General features: G+C 36.3%; 1 protein-coding gene across 2 annotated transcripts in view; it reads left to right on the top strand.

Moving 5' to 3' along the window:
• Positions 1 to 12437, top strand: part of WDR7 (WD repeat domain 7) — a 347094-nt gene that overhangs the window by 37339 nt on the left and 297318 nt on the right. For both annotated transcript variants that reach the window (XM_034995695.1, XM_034995694.1), the window contains exons 7-12: positions 115 to 234; positions 3843 to 3988; positions 4302 to 4404; positions 6805 to 6937; positions 7184 to 7432; positions 8191 to 8411. In XM_034995695.1, the coding sequence (XP_034851586.1) occupies positions 115 to 234; positions 3843 to 3988; positions 4302 to 4404; positions 6805 to 6937; positions 7184 to 7432; positions 8191 to 8411 (972 nt within the window). The remainder of the gene's footprint in view (positions 1 to 114; positions 235 to 3842; positions 3989 to 4301; positions 4405 to 6804; positions 6938 to 7183; positions 7433 to 8190; positions 8412 to 12437) is intronic.

Below are 12437 nucleotides of genomic sequence, written 5' to 3'. Positions count from 1 at the left end.
GATGAATATATCAAGTGATGTCTTTCTTCCATTTTCTTTATTTTAATCACTGTATGATAATTTTAATCGACAATGAAACCATTCCTAACGTTTTACATATCTTTCTCTTTTCAGGATACTGAGCCAATATTTGAGGAGGAATCCAAACCGATTTATTGTCAGAATTGCCAAAGCATTTCTTTTTGTGCATTCACACAAAGGTCACTTTTGGTTGTATGCTCCAAGTATTGGAGGGTAAGATAGCTACTAAGTAAGAAGGTGTTCAAGGTGTTGGTTTATCAGACTTCAAAGATAATTATAAGGAAGAGCTTGATGCAAGAATATTTTAATCCTTTGGAATTCTTATGTAATTTTGATACCAAATTTGTAGGTGTTGGGATTTAGTTATATATCATTAACCTTTTTTGTTCTGGGCTATAGAATGATTCAGTTAATGATTATTATCCCACTGATCTTAATGTCTACCTTTTGCTACCGTTTCAGTCATTATTTCCTCAGTACAACATAAGCAGTGGTGCTGAATTTTCTGCAGGTTGACCTGTCTTTGTAGCTTGTTGTTATTCCCAATTGCCATTCTGTTCTGACTTCTTGGATTTGGGAAGGTCTTCCTTACATCACTTGAGAGCTAATGACCGAAGGATAATATTACTTCGACATTGCCAGACTTCAGTATTTCTGTAACAGAAAAAGAACCAGCATGTTTTGACCACTTGTGCCTAGCATATTTTTCAAAGCTTTCCATGTATTATTTCTTTTAATCCTCACAACTCTCTCAGGGGAGGTGTATCAGTTACCTAATCCTGCATAACAGATGACTCCAAAATTTAGCAGTTTAAAACCATGAACGTGTATTAGTCCCCCTCTGGTTCATGTATCACAATCCCAGCTGTGGGTCGGGAATGCGAGCACAGCTTAGCTGGGTGCCTCTGGCTCAGGGTCTCCACAGACTACAGTCAAGGTGTGAGCCAGGGCCACAGTCTCCTGGTAGGAGTCACCTAGGGCGGGTCTGCTTGCAAGCTTACTCACTTGGTGGTTGGCAGGCTTTACATCCAGCTGACTGTTGGCTGGACACATTAGTTCCTTGCCATCTGGGCCTCGCACGGCCTGGGAACTGTCTTCCTTCAGAGTAGTAAGCAAGCAAGAGAAGTTGTAGCCATGAGCCACCTAATCTTGGGACTGCAGTCTCATCACTTCTCTCACAGTCCGTTGTCTAGAAACGTCACAGAATCCCACACTCGGGAGAGGATTACAGAAGGGTATGAATACCAGGTTGGGGCAGTCGTAGAGGCTGCCGGCTATAGCAGGAACTACTGCTTTCCTCATTTTGCAGATGAGGCACTGGAGGCATAGGGAACGCAGAAAACTCGACTCTGGTTATACAGGTGCTGGTGGCGGTGCTGGGCTACAGCTCTGGCAGCCTGACTGCAGCACCTGCCCTCCTCACTACCATGGGATACTGCCTCAGAGGGCATGGGCTTTGCAGGGTCAGGCCCGACTGGGGCAGCAGGCAACACCTTAACCTTATCCTTGCCGCTGCTGCTGTTCTGGAATAAGATTAGGGAGGAGAAGCCAGCAGCTGCTGTTATAGTGAGCTACATGGGATCCTTCCTTTGTCTTCAGATTTAAAGCACATGTAAATAGTAGTAAAATCAGGGAGCAAGAGGACGCAGTGAAAAGTATGCATCCTTTTCCCCTGCTACTTTTCCTTCCTCTCCCCAGGGGCAGCATCTAATACCAGTTGCTTGTGTGTTCATAATAAGCATTTTAAAAACATGTGAGAACAGAACAAAAAGACAATCCAATAGGAAAAGGGACAAAAATGTTCCATAAAAGAAAGCTGGTGGCTAATAAATGTATATAGAAAGGTGCTCAGCTTCATTAATCATCAGAGAAATGCATAGTATTTTATTTATTTATTTATTTATTTAAGATTATTTATTTGACAGAGAGAGACACAGCGAGAGAGGGAACACAAGCAGGGGAAGTGGGGGACGGAGAAGCAGGCTTCCCCCTGAGCAGGAAGCCCGATGTGGGGCTCGATCCCAGGACCCTGGGACCATGACCTGAGCTGAAGGCAGACGCTTAACGACTGAGCCACCCAGGCGCCCCAGAGAAATGCATAGTAAAACAACACTAAGATAGTAGTACTAACTGAATAGAATGACTTTTCCAAATACTTATTGCCAAAAAGAAGTTTCCTATTTTAAGTGGTTAGATTATCATCTTTTATGGGTTCTAACAGTTTGTTAGATGTTCTGAAGGGCTCATCACAAGCTGAGATTCCTAATATTTGTATAATTTTACTTTATATACCTTTGAATATTTAATCTGGAATTTATTTTATATAAATTGCAAGATGTAGATCCAATTTTATCTTTATTCCAGATGGACCCCCAGTTCCTGATGCCATTTGTTGAATAATTCACTTTTGTATTGTTGTGCCTTTATAATATATTCTATTCCTGTAATTACTGGAATCTGTTTCTGGACTTGTTGATTTTTCTGTTTATGCATCAGTACTGTATTGTTTTATTTTCTGTAAGCTTTATAATTTGTTTTCATAGATAATAAGCCTGGAGGGTGGTCTCCATTCTTTCTTAAACTTGTCTTGGCTATTCTTGCAGTGTTAATGTAATAAACGATAAATATAGCAAATCATGGTAAATTTGGCTAGGATTTGTTTTAATTTTGAAAAGGCTCTGTATAAGCAGTTTAATTGCTTTTTATTTAAAGAAAACTAAAATAAAAATTCTGAGCCAATTGAATTTTTTAGCACTGTAGAATATACTTTTACCAATTATTAAAAGTGGTAGAAAAATTCTTCTAGGAATTATGAGATCAGGGTTTTTAGTCCTAGCTTTAGCACTTACTGGACGTGTGACCTTGAGCTGGTGATGTAACGCTTATTTATGTCAGTTTGCCGTCTGTAAAATGGGATAGCAATTAATCCTGCAGTCCTTCTAAGGCTCATATGAGACAATGATGTGAAGGGACTTTGTAAACTTTGATGTGCCTTACAGGTACAAAGCTCCAGATAGCCTGTGTTGCTGATGAAATTTTAGGGACTTGACTTCTGCGGGGGCTGTGGGGGACTTGACTTTTATACGTGAGAATTATTAAATAATAAAACTGAGTCTTTTAACTTTCTGTTTATGGTACTTCAGTACCTGAATGAAATAAAGTAAGGTCATTCCCTTATTAATAAAGAGATATTCTGATGTCTGAGTTTATTAGAAATATTTTTACTGAACATAGAAATAAAACAGGAGTCATAACCATGCATTCTAGAGGCTGGTTCCCTACGACTTGGAATTCTTTGATGGAACATTCCTCCCTTTAGATAAAAAAGGCTAAGGATTCCCTGTCCCTATGTAAGGCAGCACGCCTGCTCCACTTGTCATATGCCTGACCGCTGAGAGGCGCACGGCTGGGGACCTAGTTGTGTTTTCCCTGGTGAAGGTGACTGAGCCCTGGGGCTCTCTGACACAATGTCTTTAACTTGAGGTAGTGAATTTTAAAGGCCCGAGCTTGGTAAATATATTTCCAGAAGTGTTGTTTTGTTTTTAGTCTGTTTTTTTTTTTAAAGATTTTATTTATTTGAGAGAGAGAGAGAGCGCGAGAGAGAGCACGAGCAGCGGGGAGAGGGAGAAGCAGGCTTCCCGCTGAGCAGGGAGCCTGATGCGGGGTTCGATCCCAGGACCCTGGGATCATGACCTGAGCCAAAGGCAGACGCGTAACTGACTGAGCCACCCAGGTGCCCCTTGTTTTTAGTTTAAATGTCACTGTATCTTACTTAAATGACACCAACATGGATTAGATTGCGAATTTCTTGTTCCTTGTAGGTATTTGATGCTGGAGACTATTCCTTGCTGTGTTCAGGTCCTAGTGAAAATGGACAGACGTGGACTGGAGGTGACTTTGTATCAGCAGATAAAGTAATCATTTGGACTGAAAATGGGCAAAGTTATATTTACAAACTACCTGCCAGGTATTCAATCAATATTAAGTTAGGACTTTAATCAAAGCAAAAGAGTCTGAATTCAGGGTATAACTTGAATGTATGAAAATGTTTAAAGTATAAATGATTTTAGGTAAAAAACTACAGAACTTCTTAAGGTAGATTTTAGGTGGGTCCTTATTTGAAGTAGGGTATTTTAATGACATTAATTAATGCCTACATTAAATTAACTGTAATTTGAAAATCCATATTTTGTCCATTGTCCAAAAATCCTCCTCATATGGTATGATAAAATATTTAATGCCAGTATTTTAATTGAATGTTGTATTTTTCTCATTTTCAGTTGCCTTCCAGCTAGTGATTCATTCCGCAGTGATGTGGGGAAAGCAGTTGAAAATTTAATTCCTCCTGTACAACATAGCCTCTTGGATCGAACAGATAAAGAGGTAAAATTCTTCAGGTATCATTTATAATTGATAGTGACATTGAAAATTTTTCACAACTGCATTTATCGGTGTCTTTTGGTAGCTAAGAATTTGAAAGATTCAGGGCAGTGTTAAATGTCATAAAACATTTTGACACGGTCAGTTATAAGCACAGTTCTAAAATTTGCATATCTTAATCATATAATATGCTTTAGTGTTCACATTTCTCCTAGAATACAGATGATCTTATAATGGTTACATAGTGGAAATGACTTTTTGGTAAAATATTGATGGCATAAATTTACGCTATAATGCAATTGTAAACATAGTGACAGGTATAATTTTAGGAGGGCAAAGATAATCATGGAATACTGCCAATTAGTAATAGTTCATTACTTGGATAAGGCATTGCAATATATCCCCAAAATCATATAGTGTTTTAAATTATCGGGCATTAGAAATAAAGAATAAAAGAAATTTTTTCTCTATAAAAACCAAAGTTTATTATGATTTCTTTTTTTTTTTTTTTTAAGATTTTATTTATTTATTTGAGATAGTGAGTGAGAGAGCAGGAGCAGGGGAGCAGAGGGAGAGGGAGAAGCACGCTCCCCGCTGAGCAGGGAGCCTGACATGGGGCTCGATCCCAGGACTCCAGGATCACGACCAGAGCCGAAGGCAGACACTTAATCGACTGAGCCATCCAGATGCCCCTGACTTCTAAAGACCTACTTAATATCAATTTAGAATTGAAATGCAATGGCACTTAGTACTAGATTTTCATCTCTATATTTTTTGAGCATTAAGGACAAAGCTTTGGTTTTGGAAGTAAAGTTTCCTTTACTTATATTCTGGGTTTGCACACCTTTTTCATTTTGAACTTTTTCTGCCATCTTTATGTGAAGGGATGGTGAGGGGAAGGGAATTTCTTTTTTTACTATTTTGAATTTACACAATTTATACATCTCTGTACAGTTAAGATGCTCTATAACCTATCCTTTATTCTCCTAACTTGAACACCTCCTCCTCCAACCAAACAGTCACTTCCAGGTAAACTAAGGGATAATGACTTATATAAAAAACATAGATAAAACAAAGCAAAACAAAGTACATACTATGTTTTTTAAAATACCAGCTCCCCAATATGTTTTAAGTTAAGATACATGTATTATATGGTGTGGGATTCTCACACTGTGGAATATGGAATATTGGTTATTATAGCTGCTGTAGTGACTTCTCCATGTTAGGGATATCGTTTATCAGTTACAACATTCATTTTTCTCTACTTTAGAAAACTGTTTATCGGTTACAACATGTCATTTACAACATGAATGACAACATTCATTTATCAGTTACAACAATAATTTCCCAACTTTAAGTTAAATCACATAATTGATTATGCTTAATATATACAGTTTCTATAGGCTAGTGATTTTTTGGAAACAACACCAAATACAGTAATTAGATTGTTAACTATAATTGTCAAAACTAAAATATATTTTTTTCTGCTTTTCAGGATAAGATTCTATGCTTTAATATTCAGGCATTTGTGAATTGATAATCTAAACTTTATAATTTTATGAGCCCACCCCTATTTAGTATTTTCAAATAAGTGATGTCACTGAAGGCATAAAAGCGGAGAAATAATTTGTTTAAAAGAAAGTATACACAAGAGCCTAATGAATGGTTTTTGTTCCTAGTGGTTTATAGTTAACATATCAGGCTATGTTCAAATTGATTATGTAAATGTGACCAAGTAAAATGTCATGCTATTAGTTGAAAATATACTGCTTAAAAAAAATGGAGTCTTCTACTTGTACAATCTTGGTCGTTTAATTTTGCTGCTACTCCTAGTGACTGATCAGGAATGGGCAGAAAGCTAGGATTAGCTAGTTCTCCCCTTTAGACCTTTAAAGTGGAGACTTTTATTTTTGGTAAAGAGTGGTATATCTTTGTATTAATTATTTAATAGGAGACAGTTAAATAAATTGCATTGTTGTGGTGAGTAATCGGTTTTTCTAAAGTAGAGAAAAAGAATATAAATACTAATTCTAGAGAAAGACTATAAATGTTTTCATTTCTTTGCATATTTGTATTTTATTGGACTTGAATATTAGTTGACATGTAATTAATGCTATAAAATTACATTAAAGTATTGTTGAAGACTCATGCTATAAGCACTTTTTTTTTTACTCTGTTCTGAGGCAGAGTACTTAACATCCTTATCTGAAAAACGTTAATGTGTAAAATATTTTGATTAAAAAGGTAGCTAAGGGGCACCTGGCTGGCTCAGTTGGTAGAGCATGCGATTCTTGATCTCAGGATCATGAGTTCAAGCCCCATGTTGGGTGTAGAGATTATCTAAAAAATGAAAAATAAAGGACAACTAAAAATATTTGAACAATTTTTTTTTTCTTTTGGCAGTTGCTAATTTGTCCTCCTGTTACTCGGTTCTTCTATGGATTCAAGGAACACCTCCACAAACTATTAATTCAAGGTGATTCTTCAGGAAGATTGAATATTTGGAACATATCAGACACACCTGATAAACAGGAAGGTAAAGAAGATAGTAATACATCATGTGCGGCAATTTCTTAATTCTTTTAATTTAGCAACGTAAATACTAACCACTGCATAATAAATTCATAATGTACATATGTCATTGTATTCTTCTTAGAATTATAGTTTGTGACAGTTCTTTGATATGTATTACTGAATCAACCGTAAGTACATTTATTTTAATGTTTAATTTTTTTCTAACATGGACAATTTTTTTTTTTAATACAAAACAAAACCTCTACAGAACTGAAAATGACAACTTCTGTTAGTTTGCAAGAGGCATTTGATAAGCTGAATCCTTGTCCTGCTGGAATTATAGATCAGCTGAGTGTGATTCCCAGTAGTAATGAACCTCTTAAAGTAACCGCAAGTGTGTACATACCAGCACATGGACGACTCGTTTGTGGCCGTGAGGATGGAAGCATCATTATTGTGCCTGCCACACAGACAGCCATAGTGCAGCTGCTGCAAGGGGAACACATGCTCCGAAGAGGTATAATGAAGATCTCCCAATGTCTGACATGTTTTGAGAACTCTGTAACCATGACATTGACAGTATTTGCCCTCTTTGTTTGTAACAAGCACAATGAATCAGCTTAGTTGTTAGTGTGCTAGGAGTTGGTAGAATTTAATGCCAGTGCAGGTAAGGAATACTTAGTACGCATTATTGGAATATATACCATGTAATGACTACATGTAAGAAGTATCTGATTTTACCTCTTGATATATAATAGTTTCATTTATGATTAGTTGTCTCTATAGCTTACTAAGTAATTACCATGTTATCAGTAATACTGCCAGTCTTCTAGAACAGTGCTGTCCAGTAGAAATATGTATATATAACAGTATGTGATTTTCTGTATTCACATTAATAAAGTAAAAATGAAGCAGATGAAATCAATTTTAATAATCTGTTTTATATAACCCAATATAGCAAAACTATTTTCAACTTGTAGAATTGAATAAAATTTGAATTTTACAATGTAAAATCAATTTGTCAATATAAAAAATTACAAATGAGATATGTTACATTACTTTTTTGTGCTAAATCTCTGAAAACTCCTCTGTATTTTACAGCACATATGAGTCTGCAGTAGCTACTGTATTGGACAGAGTATTTTAGAAGATAAAATTAGAAGTTTTTTCTATGATAAAATTTATAGCTGTTCTGACAATTCATGTTTGCTTTTATTTGTTGAAATTTTGTAAGACTTTAATTTTCCCATTTTAAATCCAAAACCTTATTCACAGGTTGGCCACCTCACAGAACCCTCCGTGGTCATCGGAACAAAGTCACATGTTTGCTATATCCTCATCAGGTCTCAGCTCGTTATGACCAAAGATATCTGATATCTGGAGGCGTGGATTTTTCAGTCATAATTTGGGACATATTTTCTGGAGAAATGAAACATATCTTCTGTGTGCATGGTGGTGAGATTACTCAGCTTCTAGTTCCACCTGAAAACTGTAGTGTAAGTTGATCATAAAGATTATTTTATTGTGGTAGCTCTGAGATATATTGCTATCAGGAATAGAATCTAGAGTAACTTAAAGGAAATGTGACAAAAGAATTAACAAAACCCTTTCAATTTTAAAACTAGATAATGTTAATATATAATATTTAAGCAAAATTATAATTATTTACTATTGGGCACAGAAATAGAAGATGCACATTCGTGTTTTTTCCTGTTACTTGCTTCTAAATAGTATGGCTTGTCTCTGAAACATAGTAGCAGTTTAGAATATGTTTATCGAAGTTTCAATTTTCTGTTTTAAAGTAGTTTAAATATTCACAAAGATATTCTGCAGTCTCATTATTTTCAGCTTTATCTGAGCAAAAAGATAGTGAATGTATACTTTGGTAGAGGCAAAATACTTATCAACACTTATTAATAGTGTTTGTTTTTTAAATAAACACTTATTGTAACAAGGGAAAGTATAACAGTCGCTGGTAATGATTTTGGAAAATTTTGTACATACTTTTGTGAAAGCCAATTGCTTTCTTACTGATGGGTGTGTAGTGATATCAAAAAGCCAATTTAGGAATATGAGGCTTGAGGAGGCTTTAGGACTGCTAAATAACAGACCCATAATTTTTTCTTCATAATTTCTTTTACTGTTTGTTAATCACGAACTTTTTCTTGTGATTAGCCAATTTTGTGTGTACAATCACTGTGTCCCAGCATTCACATATGTGTGCATGTGCATATTAACACGCACACACTGTTGTCTTATACACAGGTTTCATGTTTATCAAAATCCCTTCAGCTTCACAAGTTATGGTCTTACTGAAATGGAAAAACATTTTACTTGTGTATCTGATGCAGTGTTCACAAGGTGTTTCATTTCAAAACCCAAGAAATTTTCCTTGGTCTTTCTGCTTGCTTGCTTAATCTTCCTGATAATGTATTTTATCTGCTATGTTCTGCCAGAGCTAGATTTTGTTTGATTTGATATTGGTGGTGTTGAAGGAGGTCCTAGTGCCAGTTGTCTTTTTTTTTTCTGCCAGACTTGAAATTTTTTTTTTTTTTTTTAAAGATTTATTTATTTGTTTGTTTATTTATTTGAGAGAGGGAGTGAGAGCTGGAGTGACGGGAGGGGCAGAGGGAGAGGGAAGAGAGAATCCTCAAGCAGACTTCCCACTGAGCGTGGAGCTGGATGTGGGGCTGGATCCCAGGACCCTGAGATCATGACCTGAGCCGAAATCAAGAGTCGAAATCCAGAGCGGCTGCTTAACTAATTGAGCTACCCGGGTGCTCCCAAATTCAGGTTCTTAATCATTCTCTTCTTTCTTATTCCTGCCTTTTCCTTTCTTTTCAAATTGGTTGTTAGTTTCTTATCTCCATCACTGTAAACAGTTGCTATATGTTTATTTAAACAACCAAACTTATGTCTATTTTAGTGAAACATATCATCATAATTGCACTTGTGAGTTATAGCGCTGTTACAACCTGTCCTAAACTTCATTTTCCAGTAGTTATGCCCTATAGTGAAACATGAGAATTTTTATCCCAGATTTTTGTTGTTATATAAAATACTAGAGAAATATATACTTTAAATTATAAATATGACTAAAAGTAAAGTTTGGAGTGGTTTACATAAGATCATGTTTTCTGTTTGAACCTACATTAATATATACTTTTTTTAGCTTGTATGTTTGTGTGAGAGCATTCTTTGGTTTCTTTTTTAAAAACTTCAAGTAGAGGGCGCCTGGGTGGCTCAGATGGTTAAGCGTCTGCCTTCGACTCTGGTCATGATCCCAGTGTCCTGGGATCGAGTCCCACATCGGGCTCCCTGCTCAGCGGGGAGCCTGCTTCTCGCTCTGCCTCTCTCTCTCTGTCTCTTATGAATAAATAAAATCTTTAAAAAATAAAAAATAAAATAAAAACTTCAAGTAGAGGGGCACCTGGGTGGCTCAGTAGGTTAAATGCCTGCCTTCGGCTCAGGTCATGATCTCAGGGTCCTGGGATCGAGCTGCACATCAGGCTCCCCACTGAGTGGGAAGTCTGCTTCTCCCTCTACCTCTGCCTGCAATTCCCCTTGCTTGTGCAGTCTCTCTCTCTGTCAAATAAATAAAATCTTTAAAGTGGATATATAATATAATGAATTTTTTTTGACCAGTTGCATTTAGAACTGATTTTAATTGAGTAAGAAAGGATCTAGTAGACATTGCAGCTACATAGGGAATGGGCTTCTGACTAGACAAGGGGCTGGCCCAGGTGCTAGTTGCCTGGCTAATAGGAGGAAGAAAGACACAGACAAGGAAATCTGGTACTTGGAAAATAATGTATGACTTATAATTTACTTATAGACTTAATGATAGAAATTCTCTTGTTTTTAACTACATTCAAAAATACGGGTGGCTCAGTCGGTTAAGCATCTGCCTTTGGCTCAGGTCATGATCCCACGGTCCTGGGATCAAGTCCCACATCAGACTCCCTGCTCAGCGGTGAGTCTACTTCTCCTTCTCTCCTTCCCCCGCTTGTGCTCACTTGCTCTCTCTCACTGTCTTGCAAAAAAAAAAAAAAAAGTACCAATTAAAACAAACTTGCTTTTATCTTTGTGATAATTTAACAAGTAGTGACTGCCTGGTTAATAATCTTTTCATTTAGCTGGTGGTTTAGGGGCATCAACTAATGTGTCGAAAGGTCAGAGAGCCTAAATGATTAATAAAAAGCTAAGAATTTGATATTTGTTAAATGTTTAGCAAATGACTGTCTTGCTGAGGTTAGAGTTAATGACATATGAAGGGTCCAGTGCTTGTGTTGTCCCTTTCATAAATTGATCTAGTGTCATTTTCTTTTAGCAGAAAATATTTTTTAAATTGTGATCTGATCATTGGAAGATTATAAGTATTTACCAAACATAGTGATTAAAGATAAATACTGAGGGGCGCCTGGGTGGCTCAGTTGGTTGAGTGGCTGCCTTCGGCTCAGGTCATGATCCCAGGGTCCTGGGATCGAGCCCCACATCGGGCTCCTTGCTCAGTGGGGAGCCTGCTTCTCCCCTGCCTGCCATTCCCCCTGCTGTGCTTGCTCTCTGTCTCTCTCTCTCTCTCTCGCTTTCTCTCTGTCAAATAAATAAAAAATCTTAAAAAAAAAAATAAATATTGAGGAGTTTGTCATCTGCTTTTTCGATTAGAATAGAGTTTTGGTTTTTATCTTAGGTAGAATCAGAAAGTTGAGTTTTGCCTTCTTGCAATTTTTTTTTTTTTCAGGAAAAAGTGTCCTAAAACAGAGGAATATTAGTTGTGTTTTAAAATTTACTTAAATTATAATCAAGAATGTATAAGGTTGATGATTTTTCCTTTATTTTGTAGTCATTTTGTGTTTACCAACATATAGGTTTTAACTACTAAGCGAATCCTCGTGCCTTAGCGTAAGGAGACAATGAAGAAGGAATGAGATCCTGTCTGCGGGTAGAAGGATGCTGCAGGCAGCTCTGAGGCAGATGGTGTGCTCCTTCACAACTCCACATACATGTCTTCAGGAAACTGAAGTAAAATGACTTAAATAATCTGAATTATACAACATAGTGTACAATTCTATACCATTTTTGTCATTCCAAGTTGTGTTTATTGTTTTTAAAAGAGTGGTTTTCACTTTGCGTATTGCTATTCAGAAGTTAAAACTCTCAGGCAGTTTTAATAGGATTCAAATTTAAAGTGGAACCCTTATATTATTACTAAAAAAATAAATTGCCACTTTAAATACTCATAGAAGACTTTTTAGGAAAATCTGTTTTAAAAATAGGCTTGCTAAAATTTTGAGTTTTTTAATTTTAACTTTTCATCTGACAATATTGCTTACTGTAGTGTTAAAATTATTTCATAAATAGGTATACAAAATGCAAAAGGTATTAAATCTCATTAGTGAAAAGCAAGTCTCCCTTCCCTGTTCTCCAACTGTGTGGTTCCCTTAACCTGGTGTGCAATATCTTGGAATCCTTCAGAGATTTTCAATGCTAGAATGTTTTAATACTTTAGAAATGTAGCACTT

The sequence above is a fragment of the Mirounga leonina genome, unplaced genomic scaffold (genome assembly GCF_011800145.1).
Source record: "Mirounga leonina isolate KUSES-001 unplaced genomic scaffold, KU_Mleo_1.0 Mir_93, whole genome shotgun sequence".
Lineage (NCBI taxonomy): Eukaryota > Metazoa > Chordata > Mammalia > Carnivora > Phocidae > Mirounga > Mirounga leonina.
Note: the sequence above shows the minus strand (reverse complement) of the source record. Positions and strands in the feature narration are given on the sequence as shown.